We start from the raw sequence: 22,716 nt of genomic DNA, 5'->3' as shown, positions 1-22,716 counted from the left end.
TGAGGTTGTGGTGAGCTACCACGCCCACTGCACTCTGCTCAGGGGCATAGGGTGGGACCCTGTCTCAACAAAAAAAAAAAAAAATTTACAGATATGAATGTATAACTGACTAATAGGGATAAACGTAATAGTCCCTTTTCTTGATTCCTGGCTTATTCCCTTTTGTTAGTCTTCATAAAAGATTTATTTTATTTCCTTGCTGGTCTCTTTGGAGACACTGGCATCTCTCTGTTGTCATCTTAAAAATAACTGAATTGCCTATTAAGATCAGGGAAAATTAAACCCTCCCATGGGATGTATAAATTAATGGAAGTGTTCATTCTGGTAGCTCAGTTCTTCTAACAATCACCTTCTGACCCACCTCCCTCTTACTTTTCCCAGGAAATTCTGTCTTCATTTCTCCACTCTTACAGAGACACCCCGAAAAGGAAATTTCCTTTAATTCTTTTCCAAACAATCATATTTTTATTATCACCACCAAACTTTAGTTCGTCCAGAAAATTTTGTACTCTTGCCTTACCATCACAGAAACTCACAGGAAAGGGGTCTTGATTTGGTTCTCCTTTAACCAGTCACATTGTAACACTATTCCCTGACCTTTACTACTTCCAGAAAATTATTATTATTATTATTATTATTATTATTTTTGAAACAGAGCGAGCCTCAAGCTGTCGCCCTGCGTAGAGTGCAATGGCATCACCAGCTCACAGCAACCTCCAATTCCTGGGCTCAAGCAATTCTCCTGCCTCTGCCTCCCAAATAGCTGGGACTACCTACAGGCGCTTGCCACAACCCCCAGCTATTTTTTGGTTGCAGCCATCATTGTTGTTTGGCAGGCGTGGGCTGGATTAGAACCCGCCAGCTCAGGTGTATGTGGCTGGCACCTTAGCTGCTTGAGCCACAGGCTCAGAGCTGAAAATTCTGTTCTTATTATCCCACCCTCCCAGAAACACCAAGGCAACAGGGATTTTTTTCAGTACTTCAAAAAACCATATTCTGAACCCAAACAGTCATTGACTCTTACCTTCTCCCAGAAAGTCTGTCTTCATCCTTCATCCTCTCCCCAAAATTCTGGTAAGGGGGCTCCAGTTTTTCTTCAATTAATAATGTTTTTTTGGGGTTTTTTTTGTTTGTTTTTTTGCAGTTTTTGGCTGGGATTGGGTTTAAATCTGCTACCTCCGGCATATGGGGCTGGCACCCTACCCCTTTGAGCCACAGGCGCCTTCCCAATAATGTTATGATCTCAACTCTCACCAGCATTTTTTTTTTTTAATTGAGGCTACCTTGGGAAATCTAGCATTAGATTTTCTGGTTGCCAGAAAGCATAGTACTGATTTTCAGAGAAAAAAAAAGGCATTTTTAAACTTAACTCAGTAAGCTAGACTTTGTGAAGAACCTTTAAGTTTCCCACCGTGCACTTTCTGATATGACTTACCATCATCCCCATACAGGGATGTTCAATCTATGGCCTGTGGGCTGTATGCAGATTATTGAGGACTGTTCTGCTTCTCTGTGAATTTGGATATTGCATATATTATGTAAGGACCATTTTTTTTTGCTCATCAGCTAACGTTAGTGTTTGTGTATTTAATACATGGCCCAAGATAACTCCTCCAATGAACAGCAGAAAAAAGGACAGACACCCTGATTTCAACTTTCCCAGTCCTCAAATAAATGATATGTGGCAAAGAGTTTCTCTTAAATGTGTTTCTCAGATGAACATGTAGGAGACTCTGATTACTCAACAGTGTGCGAAAAATCAAGTAAAAAATGATCTTTGTATAAGTTGTACATGTATGTTCATACACACTTATTGGCAATCAGTACATATTACAAACATTTCCAAATAATGTTTTGTGGAGCCACTGTGATAAGGAGAAAGGTAGTATTTACAAAAAATAAGGAGGTAGAAGAAGAAGATGGTGGAATATAGACTGGTTTTAAAACTGCTTTGTTAATTTCCCACCCTGAATTGGGAATTGGGAGACCATACCAGGGCTGTGGTCACAGATCTTCCACTAACTGGCTGTGTTACCTTACAAAAATCACTTTTCTACCATTTCCTCATTTAGGAAACCAAATTTGGACCAAGAAGTGACTTTCAATTTATTTTTCTGTGATCTACAGCTAGAAATACATTTTAAAGGTAACAATATTGCCTATGTATAAAATGAAAACATTAATTTCTCAAAACAATCTTAACACTACCTATGGGTGATGGGCTGTAAATTTTGCTCTATTTCTTGTATTGCTTATTGTTTTCTTCTTTTTTTTTTTTCTGAATCAACAACAAATAACCCTGAGTTTATTGCTTGTTGTGACCCATAAAACTGATTTTGAGAGCTATGCATGGCAATCCTTACTTTGAAGAACACTGGACTGAAAGGTCTTTAAGATTTTTTTTTTTATGCTCCAACATTCTAAAAATTAAAGTGTCTTGGAGATATAGGAAAACAACATATAAAAAGCCTCATTCTTTCTGAGTCTCTCTTTAACCTTGTTCAGCTTGTCATCAAGTTATGAAAGTCAAACATTCTGCATCTCCAGATGACAAAGTCCTATAGAAAATGTCACCAGGTGGCGCCTGTGGCTCAGTAAGTAAGGCGCCGGCCCCATATACTGAGAATGGAAGGTTCAAACCCAGCCCCGGCCAAACTGCAACAAAAACAAAAATAGCTGGGTGTTGTGGCGGGCGCCACAACTACTCGGGAGGCTGAGCAAGAGAATCGCCTAAGCTCAAGAGCTGGAGGTTGCTGTGAGCTGTGATGTCACAGCACTCTACTGAGGGCGACGAAGTGAGACTCTGTCTCTAAAAAAAAGAAAATGTCCCAGTCTGGATCTCTGCCCCCTGATAACAAACCAACAAAGGGGGTTTCACTGTTGCTCACTGCACAGAAAGCCAATTACTGAGACAATGAGCATTGTCAAAGAGGAAAGGATTTATTTCAGAGGATGTGTCAACTGAGAGGGAGTGGCATAGGCTACCTCAAATCCACCTCCCCATTTGCAGGGTCAAGTGGTTTTATGGAAGTGAAAATCAATAATGCATAAAGGGAGTGAATGCCATTGCATGTTTGGGGTGGAGTGTAGGGCATACAAGTGCAGTGAGGAATCATGCTAGTTCATACATTCCATGAATAAAAAATGGTGGACAAATTTCTCACCAGTGTGAGGATTTTAGTATTATAATGAACTAAGGGTTAATATTGTTCATTCTTTTAGCCTTGAGGGCAGGCTCAGTGGCTCCTGGTCACACCCTGCAGGAGTGTATTGCTTATCTGGACTTTCTCAGGACATTCTGGTGGAGGAAGGCACTGTAGTTATCTCAGGGCTATAAGGAGGTTCTGCTGTTCCTGGGAAAAAACTCAAATAAATTGTATCCGTGTACAGAAAATTACAAAGTTTTGTTCAGCAATTCATACCAAGATCTTTCTGTCCCTTCTGTACTTTTTCTAAGACTGCTGTTATTAGGCTACCGGAGCTGAGATAACACTCACTGTTTCAGTCCTCCCAAGTCAAGGCCATTTAGCAGCCTGCTTCAGTTCTGATGTGAACTTCAGAAACTCCTTTGGAATATGAGGGAGCTGAGACACTAAAGAAATGCAAAACTTTGTTATAAAACTGGTCACAATTACCCCCCACCCCTTTTTTTTTTGTTCTTTTCTCAATCTTGGGAAATGAGGGTGTCAGTCTGCTTACTTCCTGCTTGAGTGGAGCAAAGTTGGGGTTCAAGAAATCAAAGTTTTTTTTCTTTTCTTTTTTTTTTTTGCCAGTCTCAAGCTGTCACCCTGGGTAGAATGCTGTGGCATCACAGCTCACAGCAACCTCAAACTCTTGGGCTCAAGCTATTCTCTTGCCTCAGCCTCCCAAGTAGCTGGGACTACAGGTGCTTGCCACAACGCCCGGCTATTTTTTTTGTTGTGGTTGTCATTGTTATTTTAGCTGCTCCAGGGGTCAGGTTTGAACCTAAGCGCCTCAGTGTATGTGGCCAGCACTCTACCCACTGAGCTATGGGCGCTGTCCTAGGAGGAATCAAAGTTTTGAACCTGTTGTTAAAATTTTTCTCAGGTCATAGGTAAATGATTAAATGTTTCTTCTTGCTGTTTTGAAACAACATCATAGTCCACATTTAATTGATATATTGGTTATAAATTAAATTAAGAAAATTAGTAGTAAGAAGGAAAGCCTGAGCTTTAAGATTCCTGAAAGAATAGAGTGAAAATTTTGAAGAATCCATGAAAATAGGTCTTAAAACCAATCTTCTAATTCTAGGTCATTTCTGTCAAACTGTTGTAACCATAAAGCTTATTGTCTGATTTTATCAAACGTGTTACTGCTTCTGTAGAGATATTTATATAAGTACAGCATGAAGAGTTGTTCATGCTATAATACAAACACCTCCTTGTTCTGCTAAAATATAGTCAAGAGTCATGTGATTATCAAGAACTACTTGGACTAAAGAGTTTAAGGATTTCTGTTGTGTAGTTATTGCTAATGCAGTTTTATTGGCAATAATTTTCAAAATTATGGATAGGCTGTGAAGCACATGTTGCTGGGCTTCCACTCCCCACCAGGGAAGTAGGGTGTACCCAAAAATAGTCATTCCCATCTGGGATTCCCCCTGGAAGATACTGTTTTGGGGCTTGCCAGATGGAGTTGTCATCTAAAATTCTCCTAGTTATTCTTGAAAGCACTTTTAGGGAACCAGTCCAATGAGCTACTTCACATTTATTATGAACTGAGAAATGGATGGATAGAAATCCTAACAAACAAATGCCCTCCATTGCCCAGCTGTTTGAATAATCATAAGCCCAAGGGAGTCTTCTTTTCCTTCACAGACAAAGATATATTCAGGGAAAGGGGTGCACAAAGAGTACCTGCTCCTGTCTGAAGGTGTGTAGGGTCATAAGGGGTGGGGCAGGAGAATTAGGAAAAGAAATTTCAACAGGAATTCAGGCAGCTGTCAGAGCTGCAACCACAGCTAAAGCTGTCATCAAGGTTCCCCTAAGGTCAGATTTCATCATGGGCATTTCCTTCCAAAGGCACGATGGGTTTCTTAGGTCCTATTTGTTTTTCCCCAATCTTGAAAGCTTTTGTTCTCAGCATTAGAACCTTACATTTAACTTTGGCTTGTTTTGATATAAAAGCATACAAGACTGTGTATGCTTTGGGGATTTCATCCCATTTTCCAATACAGTGACAAAACAAATCCACTTGTAGTATAGCATTACAGTTTAGTAATCCATTAACAGGCCATATTTCTTATTTTTTTTTAACAGGCCATATTTCTCCAGACCCAAGTAAGTACTTGGGCCAGACAGTATTACACAAATACATTAATTTCTTTTTTTTTTTTGTCATAGACTTATAACTGTATTCAGACCAGTTTTGAAGGATGCAATCCAAAGGGCTATATTCAGGAACCAAATTCTTACTTTCCATAACTACACACAAACAGTAAACACTCACACTCTAAATCAGATGGACTGCAGTACCAACAAATAAGCCTAAAAAATGCCAAACACAACCGGAGGTCTTGCTCTTCAGGTAGTTGAGGCTTCCAACCCAAATGTGATTTCTTCTGAAACTCCCCAGAGAGAGGAGCTCAGAAGTCCTGCTCTCCCAGGTGGCCAAGGCCTCCGGCCCAATTGGGAATATCAAGGAGAATATCCTAATAGAGGGAGGAACCTGGAGGTCCTGCTCTCCCAGGTGGCCTGGCCTACAGCCCAAGTGGGAATCTCAGAGAAACCCCAAATGGAGAGAGGAGTCCACTGTGCAGCAATACCTTCAAACAGCACACCTGTTAGGATGCAAATGCCAAAATCTAAAGGTTGAGGTGTATTTTTCTCTTACTATCAGAGATGTGTATGGAGCTGGAGATCACAAAGCCGGTGGGAAAAAGACAAAACCAACCTCCGGCAAAACTCAGCCGGGAAGTTGCTAGAGAGGCCTTGAAAACCCCCTCCACTCCACAGCCACCAAACCACAAGCAACAAATCTCAGACCAGGAAGAAAATGAAGGATAAACAGCTGGAGGATTCAGTGGAAGTGAAGAGGTTCTGAGTCATAAGTCTGAACAAGCTTCAGGAAATAATACAAGAAATAAATGAAAATCCATCAACTTTCCTAGAAAGGATTATGGAGACTTATCAGAAATATACTGACATAGATCCAGAAAATCCTGATAATTCGAGACTAATTAACATGTCCTTTGTTAGCCAAAGTAGGCCTGATAATTTAGCAAAAGTTACAGAAGTTAGAAGGGGTTCTCACTTTACTCATCTCATTTAGCTCATGTAGCTTATAAGGTTTTTATAAAGCAGGAGCTGGTTAAAGAACAACAGTCAAAGCTGTTGGCAGTAGTTATGAGAAAAAACCCTAAGGCAGGGGTTCTCAAGCTGTGGGTCATGACCCCTTTGGGGGGTCTCCTGCGTATCAGATATTTACATTACAATTCATAACAGTAGCAAAATTACAGTTATGGAGTAGCAATGAAAATAATTTTATGGTTGGGGGTCACCACAACATGAGAAACTGTATTAAAGGGTCACAGCATTAGGACGGTTGAGAACCACTTCCGTAAGGGGTCCCCTTGATGGGGAACACTGCTCCTCAAAAGGAAAAATTCCCTTAAAAAGGGACCAATGTGCCTATTGCAAGGAAAAGGGCCACTGGAAGGACTGCCCTAAGTTACAGAAAAGGAATTATGAACTTACTATACAATAGATGGGACTAAATGCATAAGGTATAGAATGACCGGATCCTAGGGCTCCTCAGAATCAATGGGAATCACAGTCAGTGATTAATTATGTCCTACAAAGAGCCCAGGGTAACCGTAAAAGTGGGAAAAAACATGATTGACTTCTGATACTGGTACAACTTTTAAACCTTAAATTGGCTAAGCTTACTAAAGACTCAAGGCTGGTAACTGAATATCTGACGAATCCTCCCCAAAATAACTTTCTCCAGCCATTGGACTGTGCAATCAGAAATTCTTCCCTCGCACACAGCTTTTTGTACATGCCTGAACACCCTCTTCCACTGCTGGGACGGTATCTTCTCCCTAAATTACAGGCTCAAGTAACTTTCAGAGTGAACAGTTGCATATCACAGTATCCCCAGAGCATGCCTTTCTTACAAGCTACCCTGCTCACCACCTTGGATGAACCTCAAAAGCTGCCTGTTAAAGTCCTCAATCAAGTCAACCCTACAGTTAAGCTACAGGAGCATCTGGAAGGGCACTTGTGGACACTGTTCAAGATAAAACTGGAAGTTCCCCTCCATCTCAAACAGTGAACCCCCTTTTGTGGATTTAACACCCCTACACCTAGGATATATAACGGGGGTTAGCCCCAGTACATAGCATCTTTAAACCCCAATGCCCTCATCTGTTAAGAGAGTAACAACACAGACCTCACAGGTTATAGTAAGGATAAAATAAGATCCTGGATGTGAACTGTTAACAGGGAAGAACCTTGGGTCCCTCAGGCTAAATGTGACATTCAGGTATTCTTTATCTGGCACAGTGAACACCCTCCAGTTGGCACTATCCCTCCCACTCCCATAGTCAATCTGTCTTAAAGTTTTGTACTTTTTCCTTTTAATATTTTTCCCACCAAATTCAGATATTCATCCTGTTATTGTTTATATTTAATGACATGATATAAACACATATATATGTGTGTGTGTACAGATACATTATGTGCTTATACCAGTGGCACTCAGACTTTGGTGTACATCAGAACTACCCGGGAGCTTGTTTAAAATGGAGACTTTGGAGTCCTACTCTGTGGGTCTGGAGAATAGGGGCCAGAGGTCCTAAATTCTCCACCTCCCCTCAGATGTTTTTATACAGGTGGTACTAATACTCTTTGAAAAACATTAGGACATATATTCTAAAAATATCAGATGTTAAATTATCAGTATGACCATTCCTCATTGGGAAAGAAAAAAAAAAATAGCTGTCGAGGAAAACTACAATTTTGAGTCCAGGTAGGAAATAAATGGTAATAACAAAAAATAAGGAGGTAGAAGAGGAAGAAAATGGAGCATAGACTAGTTTTTAAACTGCTTTATTAATTTCATATTAGGAAAAGAATACTTTCCTAAAAACGGTGAAAATGCCAAGCTGACAGAAACTTTCAGACTGTCACAAAATATTCAATTAAAACTCATTAAATGGAAACACCAGAAGGTTTACAGAAAAAGTAAATCACAAAAATCCAAGTTTGTAAAGCAATGGCATTATTAACCTGAAGGAAAACCTTAGGATTCAAGGTATGAGGCAAAAGTCATAATGATTGTCAGGCTCAGGAGTTTGGAAACGCATATAGTTCCTCACCTGCTGCTCCTTACTCTTTCTCTTGATCTCCATCATCTGCCCTACAGACTTTTCTGCATTATCTCCTGCTTCATTGTGATCAACATGCTTATTAGGCATGCCCCATCGAAAATTAGGGACCAGTCGCCAGACCCGCCCCCGTCTGACAATTGCAACCGGCTTCCGGCCTTCACCCCCTCCCAAATGGCGGGATTCCTCTTCATTCTGCACAGGGGCCTGCTCCCCTCCTTCGTTTTCTTGTTTGCCTTTTTCCATGATGAGATTTTTTACTTGTTCCATTTTGGATTCCATTAACCTAGGAGACAAGAGGGTAGACTGATCAGCACCGAGGACAGAGGCCCTACTACGCACCTTTCAAAATTTGAGTCCTGTATTTCAAAGGCCCTTTTAGAATTTCATTTTCCTCACCTGACAGGCCCCGCGGCGCCCTCTAGGGAGCCCTCAGTCCGAGCCCCTCCCTCCCGCAAAGCCCACCATTTTCCCTGCAGAAAATTCCAGGCCTCTGCAGGCACCAAAATGGAGGACAAAGATGTCTGAGAGAGGAAGTAATGGGGGTGTTGGGGCGAAGGGGTAGGGGTCTCACAGTTGACTTTCGACACATTCCTACCCCAGCCCCACCACTGTCCCCGGTACCCACCTGGGCCTATCCTCGCAGTCTCCTCCTCCTCCGGATTCTTGCCGCGAGGTGAGCTGCTGCGACACTTAGCCACAGAGACCTGCGGACTGCTGGGATAGGGGCGCGGGCTGCTGCAGCCGAGTTCTCCGGGGCCCTTCCCCACCCCGGGTCCTCTTAGCCGACCCCTCCTCGTGTCTCCCGCCCTCAATCGCCCAGTCCCCGCGCTGACTACCATTTTCTGCATCAAGAAGGACGGGGGCGGGACAGGGGTGTTGGAAAAGCTTGCGACGCGGGCGAAGGCAGGTATTTCCAAAGGGTCAAAGCCTCTGGACCACATGCTTTCGCGGGGCCGTGTATCCCTCGGCACATAAAAGGCTTGCCATCATTCTGGGGAACCGCAGCGGGGGTTGGGGGCTGCAGTTGCCAAACGGCTGCGTCAGACCGCCGGGGATGGGGATCTTCAAGCCGGGGCCGCTCTCCCAAGCCAACTCCAGGGACTCCCTCCGGGGCCCTTACCTGCTACAAGCAGCCTCTTACTCTCAGGGTCGCCGTTGGCCCGCCGCCCTCAGGACTACCAGGAGCACGCACCTCCTCCGAGAAGTGAGCGAGCAACTACCGGTCTGTTGTTGTACCCTGACACGCAAGTCAGCGCTGGTCGGTCACGTGAAGCTGTCGTCACCGCCTGAGGCCCCGCCCCCAGCCCTTGGCCCCTCCTGCGTCGTGAGTGGGCTGGGCTTGTCGGCCAGGCTGTCCAGAATCCTCATTCCAAGTCCCTTTGAACAGCCATGGCCTTGGTCCTCTCACTTTCCTTTGTTTGTGTATTCTTTGACCTTTCTCTGCCTGTCCCGGAAGGGCAGTATATTCTCAGGGGGATGTTGGCCATTCTCACTTCTCTGGGAACTTGCCTCTCCCTTTTCTCTGCTCTCAGAGAAGGGTCCCTCTGCTATGCACTCATACTGACCCCAGGACCTGTGGGCAGAATTTTTTTTTTTTTTTTTTTTTTAGAGACAGAGTCTCACTTTATTGCCCTCCGTAGAGTGCGGTGCCACCTCAGCTCTCAGCAACCTCCAACTCCTGGGCTTAAACGATTCTCTTGCCTCAGCCCTGAGTAGCTGGGACAACAGGCGCCCGCCACAACGCCTGGCTACTTTTTGTTTGAGCTCGCCACCATGGCGCGGGCGCCCTAAACATTGAGACACAGGCTCCGCCCTGTGGGCAGAATTTAAGGGAATGTAAAAAATTCTCAATAGTCAAGAAAAAGAAAAATGCAATGCAATTATTACATTTAAAAAGTTAATGCAAGAATGCATATGATGAACAAGATGTCAAAATTTTAAATAAAGAGAGCATCTGTCCCACGATCCCCACTACCAAATGGTGGTCCTTGCTACCCATGCTCACCATTTTCTCTAGACCAGAATGCCTGAGGGAACAGGAAATGAGTCAAAGAGAGTGGATTTTTTTCTAATTCTTATACTTGTTTGGTTCCTTTTTCTTGTTTAAAAAACGCACTCCTTATTGTTTATGTTAACTTTATTTTGACTTTCTATTATGGAAAATTTCAAACATATGCATAAATAGAATAATAAAATACAAACATATTTACTGTTCAACACCTAGGTTCTACACTTAACAATTCATGGCCAATCTGATTTCATCTTTATCCTACTCACTTCCCATCCTTAAATACTATTTTTACAACAAATTCTACACATCATAAAACCTTTGGCATAAATATTTCAAAGTGCATATCTACAATATAAGGATTCTCTTTTTTAAAATATATAACCACAACACTCTTATGCCTAATAATTAACAATTTCTTAATATCATTTTATGTCCAATCTTTGTTAACATTGCCAATTGTGTCATAGTTTAAATTTGTTCCAATCAAGATCTAAATAAGATCCACACATTTTTATTGGTTGCTATACCTCCCAATTTTTTCTTTTCTTTCTTTCTTCCTTCCTCCCTCCCTCCACCCCTCCCTCCCTCCCTCCCTCCCTCCTTCCTTCCTTCCTTCTTTCCTTCCTCTCTCTCCCTCCTTCCCTCCCTCCCTCCTTCCTTTCTTTTTCTTTCTCTCTCTCTCTTTATTTTTCTTTTTTTGAGACAGAGTCTCAAGCTGTCACCCTGTGTAGAGTACTATGGCATCACAGCTCACAGCAACATAAAACTTTTGGACTTAAGCAATTCTCTTGCCTCAGCCTCCTAAGTAGCTGGTACTACAGGTGTCCCCCACAACGCCGGGCTGTTTTTTGGTTCTAGTTGTCATTGTTGTTTGGCAGGCCCAGGGCTGGATTCTAACCTGCCAGTTCCGATGTATGTGGCTGGTGCCCTAGTGGCTGAGCCTCCTAATTTTCTTTTAATTTATAGGTTCTCACTTTTTAATTTTCCCTTTAATTTGCTGATGAAACAGTTGGTTTGTCTTTTATTTTCCTACAGTCTGGATCTTGGTGATGTCATCATTAACATGTGCCTCTTTACTCTGTGTTTCCTGTAAAATGATAATTAATTTCAGGAAAGCTTGATTGGATTCAGGTTCAATATCAAATCAGATTCTTCCAAGAGGAAACAAATACTCTCTGTTTACTGCTTTTTTCTTTTTGTTATTTTAGCTAGGATATTTCTATTTTAGGGAAGCTTCCCTAGAATCAGCCTAAACAGAGATGCCTGTGGAAGTAATTTCTTTAAATAATGCTCTCAGGTTAAAAGGAGTAAAAAGAGCAGCACAAGTCTGGAGGGGTGCCAGGTGATTGTGGTGGAAAATGGAGTTTAACTGGAGTTTGGTTAATCCCACATATAAACTCTGAAGCATACACACCAGTCCCACCTTGACAGTGAGGCACTGGCTTTTTGTCTGTCAGCATTATTCAGTAATAGATACAAGTCTGTAGGTGGAGCAGATCATAGTCTCTGGAGCAAGGTGGCTCCTGTTTGGCAGAGGACAATTCCGTGGAGAAGAGGTAAGATGTGAGTTGCTGTCAGCCAACACTCATAGCAAAGCAGACTTAAGGGGTATGTGACCTCTGGTCTAGTATAGGGTCCTGTGGTCGGAAGAGTCCAACTCCTTGTTTAATGCTCTGCTGTCATTGTGTTAAAATCTTTAATGATTTTTATCACTGAACACCATCAGACATGAGTGTAAGTGTCTATAGATTATCTAAAATGTGTTCAGGAACAAGTCCAATTGGTTGATATGTGCCTCCAATCCAGTCCTCCACTTCCATGCTTCCTTCCTTCTCTGGGTACTTCTATGTTTACTGGATACTATTGTCCCTTCTACTGGACTCTTCTGCTCTGCTGACCTAATGTGCTAGAATCTTCTAAGTGCCAAAGCCCTACTGATTTATCTGGATTCTTTCTTGGGCCACAGTCTTACTCTGTCCCTAATGAAGAGTGGAGAAAACTTCTCTCTTTACTTTAAACTTAACTGTGATATTATGAGATATATAAATGTACATTTATATACAGATTGTCCACAAAATTTGTGTGCAACTTTAAATTGCACGCTATTTTAAACTGCACATGAATGTTATGGACACCCACTATATGCACACGTGTGTAAACACACACGCGTTTTCATCCATGATTCCTGGTGCATAACTTCTATACTCTTTTTATTCCTGAAGATATTAGAACAATAAACATATCTTTTATTAAAGTATTTTGGCTTTTGTCTTTAATTCTTGAAGTAGCTTTGGAACAAATTCGGAATCTGAAAGTTATAAGACCTTTAGGCTTTTGGGGGTGCTTTGGACACTTTAGGCCTTAGAAGCAGGCCTCAGAAACAGAATCTCTCTCTTTCTCTCTGACCTTTCCCCTCCTTTCTCTTCCTTTTTGACCTGCTTCTTTTTCTTCCCAAGGCAGGCCCTAGAAACTAAAAATACAGTGGAACTTCTGTGAATTGACCACCCAAGGAACTGTAACAAACTGGTCAACATATGGAAAAGGTCAACATAAGGAACTAGGCCTAATGTATTGATATATAAATGTACTTTACTTTTTTGTACAGCTTCTATTACAGAATACCGTAAGAAATCATATGTGTACATAATCAAAAACACAATAAAATCACATATACGGTATCATACGAAATCAATGATTTTTTTCATGTTTTAATAATTCTTTCTGAAAAAAAAAGAGTCAATCTTGGTGTGTTTCTTATTCTTATTACAAACAGAAGTGGAGAAAGCACTCTCAACTCTGGCTACACAACTCAGCATATCTGGGAATTTTTACACAGCAAATGACTTCGACTGCACTATCAGATGCCCGATGTCCTCTTCTTTTGGGGTCTAAAATTTCTGTGTCATCCTCACTTTCTCCTTCCACTTCATCAGCTGCTTAATTCACTTTTATAATGTTCTGTACTTCATCAACATCACATGGAAAATTGCTTCTTGGTCAGGTTTATTATAGGTTGCTACCTCAACATCCATCATAATAAAACCTTCAAAACATGCTCCTTTGAATTCTGCTGTGGGAGATAAACTGTCTGATGGGGCCAAAACATCATGCTCTTGTGTTGTGATAAATCCAGAAACATTTTTGTAACATTTCTGACTGAACTTCATTCCAAGCAGAACTAGTCTTGAGGACAGCATACAAAGTGTTAACTGATGGAGTGGATGAAGTTACTTCCATAGGGTATCACATGTTTGTGTTTTAGTAATGATACACTGCAGGAGGTACGCTCAGTAGTGCATTTTAAATGTTTTGATGATGGCTTGGTCAAGAGGTTGGATTTTTGAGGTCATGTTTGGAAGCATAAATTTCAGTGTCACATTTGTTAGATGATTCACTTATGGGTGCCAGTACCATTGTCTACTGTCAGTAGAATGGACCATTTCTTCTTCATTTTCAGTCAATACACCACAGCCATTCCTTAAATAGGAAGGCATCCATTGCCTTCCATGCACAGTCATCCATGCACATTTGTTTGATCACCAGGTGATGGGGGGTCTTCGGGCTTCAGGTTTTTGAATGCACATGGCTTTGCCGAGGGCTTTAGTTTCTCTCCAGTTGAGTTAGCATGAAACAGAACTATGAAATGTTCTTTGGAAAGTTTTCTACTCTTACATCCTTCATGATGAGACATATCCTTGAAAAAGAGTCCACACTAGTCAGTGTTAAAAATGTCATCATGTTTGAAACCTCTGATGAAGTCTGGGAACTTTTTGATGAACTCTTCCACAACTTTTACTGGAGCTTCATTGGATTCACCACATAAGACATTCTGTGAGATATTGTGTCACAGTTGAAATTTCTCAAGCCAACTACTTGATGCTTGGAAATCTGCCACCTGAATTCCTATGAAAATTTTTTTAGCAACTTCTTGAATTGTCGGGCTGGAGATTTGGGTGTTAACTGCCCTAATTTGTTTGAACCATTTGCTGTGGCTTCATTGACTTCATCAAGGGAAGTTTCTATCCTTTTCTTCGGTAGGTTTCCACTTTCCTTACCATATTTCCCCGAGTACTCACGTTTACACTTTCAGATGTTGCTTACTGTGATCTTGCTAACAATAAATTATTCTACTATCTTATTTGGCTGGTGCATTCCAGAAAATGTAGAAGATCAACCTTTTCCTTCAATGTCAGCTCTTCCAGTTCCTTCCTTTAGGCCATTATGTTTCTATTGAATGTAAAATTTTCAGCAAATGTAGGATGTACCCATAGTTCAGACTGGTCCTTCACATTGAAAAAATATTTCACAAGTGATAAAAAACAGGACGTTAGGTCTAATCCAACATGTGGTAATAATAAAACATGAAAAAGAACTTATCCTGAAGAAGAAATAACACAACTAAGGGGAATGTTCACATCTTCTACTCCTTGTTGTAAAGTGGACTCAACTGGTCAAATTATAGAGGGTAACTTAATACTATGTGTCACACTACAAGTGGTCAACATATTAACTTAAAAACCCACAGCTAATATCATACTGAATGTAGTAAAATTGAAAGCTTTTCAACTTAGAACTGGAACAAGACAAGAATGCCCTCTATCACCATTCTATTCAACATAGTTCTGGAAGTTCTAGCCAATGCTATCAGGCAAGAGAAGAATATAAAGGGCATCCAAATGGGGATAGAGGAGGTCAAATTCTCATTCTATTTTAATGATATGATCTTATATGAAGAGAACCCTAGAGACTCAACCACAAGACTCCTGGAAGTAACCAAGAAATACAGCAGTGTCACAAGGTATAAAATCAATATCCACAAATCAGTAGCCTTTGTATATGCCAATAACAGATAAGTCCAAAAGCTAATGAAAGACACAATTTCCTTCACAGTAGCTTCAAAGAAAATGAAATACCTAGGAATACACCTAACAAAAGAGGTGAAGGACTTCTACAAAGATAATTATGAAACCCTAAGAAAATAAACAGAAGACATTAACAAATGGAAGAACATACTATGCCCTTGGCTGGGAGGAATCAACATTGTTAAAATGTCTATATTACCTAAAACAATTTACAGATTAAATGCAAACCCCATTCAAATACCAATACCATACTTTGAAGAACTGGAAAAAATAGTTCTTCATTTTGTATTGAACCAGGAAAAAAAAGCCATACAGTCAAGTCAATTCTTAGTAATAAAAATAATGCAGGAGGCATCCCTCTACCAGACTTTAGGTTATATTACAAGTCCACAGTGATTAAAACAACATGGTGTTGGGATAAAAATAGAGACATAGACATATGGGATTGAATAGAAAACCAAGAGATGAAACTGGTCTCTTATATCCATCTGATCTTTCATAAACCAAACAAAAGCATACACTGGGGAAAAGAATCCCTATTTAATAAATGGTGGTGGGACAACTGGATAACCACATGTAAAAGACTAAAACTTAACCTGCACCTTTAACTACTTACAAAAATTGACTCAAGATGGATAAAAGATTTATTTTTTTTAATTAAATCATAAACACATAGATCATGTATACATTAATGCATTTATGGGGTATAATGTGCTGATTTCATACAGAATTAGGAATGCTTACATCACACTGGTTAATATACACCTCATCTCATTTACTTAGTTATTGTGTTAGGACATTTATACTCTATACTAATAGATCTGATATTACCCTTGCATTATGCACTATAGGTGTGATCCCGCCATTCACCCTCCCTTGATATGAACTCCCCCCTCACCTCCCATTCCCCCTTCTCCCTCCTTCATATTGGGCCATAGTTGTGGTCTATTCTTCATATGAAAGTGTGAGTGATTATAAATTGGTTTCATAATAGTACTGAGTACATGGGATATTTTTTCTTCCATTCTTGAGATACTTTACTAAGTAGGATATGTTCCAGATCCATCCATGTAAACAGAAAAGAGGTAAAGTCTCCATCTTTTTTAATGCTGCATAATATTCCATGGTATACATATACCACAATTTATTAATCCATTCATGGGTCGCTGGGCACTTGGGCTTCTTCCATGACTTGGCCATTATGAATTGAGCTGCAATGAACAATCTGATGCAAATACCTTTGTTATAAAGTGATTTTTGGTCTTTTGAATATACACCTAGTAGAGGAATTGCAGGGTCAAATGACAGGTCTACATTTAGATCCCTGAGTATTCTCCATATTTCTTTCCAAAAGGGATGCATTAGCATGCACTCTCACCAGCAGTGCAGAAGTGTTCCCTTTTCTCCACATCCACACCAATATCAGTAATTTGGGGATTTTGCTATGTGAGCCACTCTTATGGGAGTTAGATGATATCTCAAAGTGGTTTTGGTTTGCATTTCTCTGATTATTAAAGATGATGAGCATTTTTCATGTGTCTGTAGGTCATGCACCTATCTTCTGCAGAGAAGCTTCTGTTCAAGTCCCTTGCCAACAATGAAATGGGATTACTTGTTATTTTCTTATTAATAAGTTTGAGTTCTCTGTGGATTCTGGTTATCAAACTTTTGTCAGAAACATAACCTGCAAATATCCTCTCCCATTCTTAGAGCTGTCTGCTTGCTTTATTTACTATGTTATTGGATGTGCAGAAGTTTTTTTAATTTGATCAGATCCCAGTAATGTATTTTTGGTGTTGCTTTAATTGCCTGGGGGGGGTCCTCTTCATAAAGGATTCTCCCAGGAAAATTTCTTCAAGTGTTTCTCTTGCACTCTCTCCAAGAATCTTTATAGTTTCATGTCTTAAGTTTAGATCTTTTGTCCAGTGAGAGTCAATTTTTGTTAGAGGTGAAAGATGTGGGTCCAGTTTCATGCTTCTACAAGTCGCCAGTCAATTCTCCCAGGACCATTTGTTAAATAGGGAATCTTTCCCCCAATTTATATTTTTGATGGGCTTATCAAAGATCAAATGATGGTAAGTGTCCGGGTTCATCTCTTGGTTCTCAATTCTGTTCCATACATCTACCTCTATTTTTGTGCCAATACCAGGCTGTTTCGATCACTATAGATTTACAGTACAGTTTGAAGTCTGGTAGCAGGATTCCTCCTGATTTGTTTTTATTTCTGAGTAATGTTTTTGCTATTTGAGTTTTTTTCTGGTTCCATATCCAACAAAGTACTATTTTTTCCAGATTTTTAAAGTATGATGGTGGTGCTTTGATAGGGATTGCATTAAATTTGTAAATTGAGTTGGGTAATATGGACATTTTAACAATGTTGATTCTTGCTAGCCATGAGCATGGTATGTCTTTCTATTTGTTGACATCTTCAGGTATTTCTTTTCTCAGAGTTTTGGATCAAAGATTGAAATCTAAAACATGAAATTATAAAATTCCTAAAAGAAAGTGTAGGAAAAACTCTTGAGGATGTCATCCTGGGGAAAGAAGACTTCCGTAGTAATTACAACATCAACAAAAATAAACAAATTGGACTTAATTAAACTGAAAAGCTTCTGCACAGCTAAAGACGCAGAAATTAAAGCAAATAGACAACCTTCAGAATGGGAAGAGATATTTGCATGCTATGAATCTGACAAAGGGATGATAACTAGAATCTATAGAGAACTGAAATTAATCAACAAAAAAAGCAAACAATCCCATCTATCACTCTTCAAGAGACATGAAAAGAACCTTCTCTGAGGATTACAGACAAATGGCTAACAAACTTGAAAAAATGCTCATCATCCTTAATCATCAGAGAAATGTGAATCAAAACCACCCTGAGATATCACCTAATCCCAGTGAGAATGGCCCACATCACAAAGTCCCAAAGTTGCAGATGCTGATGCGGATGTGGAGAGAGCATAACACTTTTACACTTTTAGTGCGACTGCACACTAAGACAGCCACTTTGGAAAGAGGTATGGAGAATCCTCAAAGAACTCAAATTAGACCTTCCATTTGATCCCCCAATCCCATTACTAGACATCTATCCAGAAGAAAAAAAGTCATTTTATCATAAGGACATTTGCACTAGATTGTTTATTGCAGCTCAATTTACAATTGCCAAGATGTGGAAACAACCTAAATGCCCATCAACTCAGAATGGATTAATAAACTGTGGTATATGTATACTATGGAATACTATGCAGCCACAAAAAGATTGAGTCTTCACATCTTTTCTATTAACCCGGATGGAGTTGAAATACTTTCTCCTTAGTAAAGTATCACAAAAAAGGAAAAGCAAATATCCAATGTACTGAATACTAATATGAAGCCAATGGCTGGTCTAATACATGCTCACATAAGAGCAAAACTCAATGCCAGCTGGGCAAGGAGAATGAGTGAGGGAAGAGGGGAGAGGGAAGGATATTGGTGTGCTCCCAATTAATGAACACAATGTAAGGGTATTGTCACACCTTTTGGATGTGTCACACAACTACAAGAAGGAATTTACCTAACATACACAAATATTGCAACCTAATTGTACCCTCACTTTAACCTTAAATTAAAAAAATCAGCAATCGTCTGATTTCTTTTCTGAACGTATTTATTATCGTTTGTTCTTTACGAGGTTTTTGTTTCTAGTCCTTATCTTAAACATTGTTATTGTTATTAAATTTTAAGCCTTTTTAATTCTGTGAAGGCAAAAATAGAAACCTAATAAACACATGTATATGTGAAAAAAAGATATAAATTACAGAAGTGGTCAATATATGGAGGTCACGCTTCTATTGAGTGCATGTGTTGAATGTCCGATCTATGAAAATTAGGTCAACTTAAGGAGGTGGTCAACTATAAAGGTTCTGCTGTATACTCTAATCTTCCCTGATCTTTCTATCTTGAAGCCTGCCATAAAGAAATTCACTGACCTACTTCTTCTGATTGTAAGTCATAAGACCCACCCCCATTTCTGAAGGGGTCTTGCCCCACAGTTGTGAGGAAGAAATACTTCACAGAAAAGGAAAGAAAAATGTAAACAGAAAGGACTTGCTGGGTCTCCCCACTAAGTGTACTAGTATTAGATCATACCCTTTTTGTCCAATCACATTAAATACCCTTTAAATATACAGTTGTCCAATGCTTCCATTTAAGATTTTGCACATAATTCAACATCCAGTATCTTATTATTTTTTCTTTGAATTTTTCATTTAGATATAACCACACATACAAAATTCACCATTTTAAAGTGTGCAATTCAGCATTTTTTGATATATTTACAGTTGTGTGACTATCACCATTATGTAATTCCAATATATTTTAATCACCCCAAAAAGAAAGCCCATAAGTGTTAGTAGTCACTCTCAATTCCTTTCTCTCCACAACTATTGGCAACCACTAATCTACTGTTTTTATAGATGAGTCTATTCTGGACATTTAATATCAATAGAATTATACACTATCTGGCCTTTTGTGCCTGATACCTTTTCACTTCACCATGTTTTCAAGTTCTATTCATTTTGTTGCAGGTAGCGGTATCTCAGTCTTCTTTGTGGCTGAATAATATTCTATCATTTGACATATCACAATTTTTTTTTTATTGTTGGGGATTCATTGAGGGTACAATAAGCCAGGTTACACTGATTGCATTTGTTAGATAAAGTCCCTCTTGCAATCATGTCTTGCCCCCAGAAGGTGTGGCACACACCAAGGCCCCAACCCCTCCCTTCTTCCCTCTCTCTGTTTTTCCCACCCCCCATGACCTTAATTGTCATTAATTGTCTTCATACCAAAATTGAGTACATAGGATTCATGCTTCTCCATTCTTGTGATACTTTACTAAGAATAATGTCTTCCACTTCCATCCAGGTTAATACAAAGGATGTAAAGTCTCCATTTTTTTTTAATAGCTGAATAGTATTCCATGGTATACATATACCACAGCTTGTTAATCCATTCCTTGGTTGGTGGGCATTTAGGCTGTCTCAACATTTTGGCGATTGTAAATTGAGCTGCAATAAACAGTCTAGTACAAGTGTCCTTATGATAAAAGGATTTTTTCCATCTGGGTAGATGCCCAGTAATGGGATTGAAGGATCAAATGGGAGGTGTAGCTTGAGTGCTCTGAGGTTTCTCCATACTTCCTTCCAGAAAGGTTGTACTAGCTTGCGGTCCCACCAGCAGTGTAAAAGTGTTCCCTTCTCTCCACATCCATGCCAGCATCTGCAGTTTTGAGATGTTGTGATGTGGGACATTCTCACTGGGGTAAGATGGTATCTCAGGATGGTTTTGATTTGCATTTCTCTAATAGATATGGATGATGAATATTTTTCATATGTTTGTTAGCCATTCGTCTGTCTTCTTTAGAGAAGGTTCTATTCATGTCTCTTGCCCATTGATATATGAGATTGTTGGCTTTTTCATGTGGATTAATTTGAGTTCTCTATGGATCCTAGTTATCAAGCTTTTGTCTGATTGAAAATATGCAAATATCCTTTCCCATTGTGTAGGTTGTCTCTTTGCTTTGTTTGTTGTCTCCTTGGCTGTACAGAAGCTTTTCAGTTTAATGAAGTCCCATTTGTTTATTTTTGTTGTTGTTGCAATTGCCATGGCAGTCTTCTTCATGAAGTCTTTCCCCAGGCCAATATCTTTCAGTGTTTTTCCTATGCTGTCTTTGAGGATTTTTATTGTTTAATGCCTTAAATGTAAGTCCTTTATTCATCTTGAATCAATTTTTGTGAGTGGGGAAAGTTGTGGGTCCAGTTTCAGTTTTTTGTGTGGATATCCAGTTCTCCCAACACCATTTATTGAATAGGGAGTCTTACCCCCAAGGTATGTTCTTGTTTGGTTTATTGAAGATTAGGTGGTTATAAGATGTTAGTTTAGTTTCTTGTTTTCTATTTGACTTCAAGTGTCTATGTCTCTATTTTTGTGCCAGTAGCATGCTGTCTTGACCACTATGGCTTTGTAGTACAGACTAAAATCTGGTTAGCTGATGTCCCCAGCTTTATTTTTATTACTAAGAACTGCCTTAGCTATACGGGTTTTTTTTGGTTGCATACAAATTGCAGAATCGTTTTTTCCAAATCTTGAAAGTACAGTGTTGGTGTTTTGTTCGGAATGGCACTGAATAGGTATATTGCTTTGGGAAATATAGACATTTTAACAATGTTGATTCTGTCCATCCATGAGCATGGTGTGTTCTTCCATTTGTTAAAATTCTCTGCTATTTCCTTTCTGAGAATTTCATAATTTTTTATTATTATTATTTTTATTAAATCATAGCTGTGCACATCAATATGATCACGGGGCACCGTAAACTTGGTTCATAGAATATTTGACACATTTTCATCTCATTAGTTGACATAGCCCTCCTGGCATTTTCTTAGTTATTTTGCCAAGATTTTTATATTCCACATTTGCCAAGCCTCACATGTACCCTTGTAAGATGCACCACAGGTGTGATCCTTTCAATCCTCCTCCCTTTACCCACCTCCCCCCTCCCTTCCCATGCTTTCCCCCTTCCCCCTGTTCTTAGGTTGTAACTTGGTTATAGCTTTCATGTGAAGGTCCTAAGTTAGTTTCATAGTAGGGGTGAATACATTGGATATTTTTTCTTCCATTTGGAAAGATATATGGAGAACAATTAGAGATCTAAAAATAGATCTGCCATTCAATCCTGTAATTCCTCTGCTTGGCATATACTTAGAAGACCAAAAACCACATCATAACAAAGATATTTGTACCAGAATCTTCATAATTTTCTTTAGAGAGGTCTTTCACCTCCTTCATTAGGTATATTCCTAGGTATTTCATTTTCTTTGAAACTATGGTGAAGGGAGTTGTGTCTTTAATTAGCTTCTCATATTCACTGTTATTGGAGTATACAAAGGCTACTGACTTGTAGACACTGATTTTATATCCTGAAACATTACTGTATTTTTTGATGACTTCCAGAAGTCTTGTGGTTGAGTCTTTGGGATTCTCTAAGTATAAGATCATGTCATTATCAAAGAGGGAGAGTTTGACCTCCTTTGCTCCCATTTGGATTCCCTTTATTTCCTTGTCTTGCCTAATTGTATTGGCTAGAACTTCCAGCACTATGTTGAATAGTAAAGGTGACAGAGGACAACCTTGTCTGGTTCCAGTTCTAAGAGGAAAAGCTTTCAGTTTTACTCCATTTAGTAAAATATTAGCTGTGGGTTTGTCATAGATAGCTTCAATCAGTTTTAGAAATGTGCCACCTATGCCTATGCTCTTCAGTGTTCTAATTAGAAAAGGATGCTGGATTTTATCGAATGCTTTTTCTGCATCTATTGAGAGGATCATATGATCTTTATTTTTCCCTCTGTTAACACGGTGGATAATGTTTATGGACTTGTGTATGTTAAACCAGCCTTGCATCCCTGGGATGAAACCTACTTAATCATGATGTATGACTTTTTTTTTTT

At 39.6% G+C, this 22,716-nt stretch overlaps 1 protein-coding gene across 3 annotated transcripts; it reads right to left on the bottom strand.

Annotated features, from left to right (window-relative positions):
• Nucleotides 1-8,056: 8,056 nt before the first annotated feature.
• Nucleotides 8,057-9,626, bottom strand: BEX4 (brain expressed X-linked 4). Of its 3 annotated transcripts, none has more exons than XM_053579216.1 (3): nt 9,474-9,626; nt 8,979-9,067; nt 8,057-8,636 (listed from the first exon to the last, which is right to left on the bottom strand). In XM_053579216.1, the coding sequence occupies exon 3, from the start codon at nt 8,630-8,632 to the stop codon at nt 8,273-8,275; it is 360 nt and encodes a 119-aa protein (XP_053435191.1). In that variant the 5' UTR covers nt 8,633-8,636; nt 8,979-9,067; nt 9,474-9,626; the 3' UTR covers nt 8,057-8,272. The 3 variants fall into 3 exon arrangements, with proteins under 3 accessions (XP_053435191.1, XP_053435192.1, XP_053435193.1); XM_053579217.1 differs by having other exon boundaries at nt 8,979-9,064; nt 9,474-9,614; XM_053579218.1 differs by lacking the exon at nt 8,979-9,067 and having other exon boundaries at nt 9,474-9,625.
• Between the last annotated feature and the right edge of the window lie 13,090 nt (nt 9,627-22,716).

The sequence above is a fragment of the Nycticebus coucang genome, chromosome X (genome assembly GCF_027406575.1).
Source record: "Nycticebus coucang isolate mNycCou1 chromosome X, mNycCou1.pri, whole genome shotgun sequence".
Classification (NCBI taxonomy): domain Eukaryota; kingdom Metazoa; phylum Chordata; class Mammalia; order Primates; family Lorisidae; genus Nycticebus; species Nycticebus coucang.
Note: the sequence above shows the minus strand (reverse complement) of the source record. Positions and strands in the feature narration are given on the sequence as shown.

Coding starts and splice junctions, on each gene's coding strand:
- BEX4 (XM_053579216.1), bottom strand. CDS start 8,632: ATGGAATCCAAAATGGAACAAGTAAAAAATCTCATCATGGAAAAAGGC.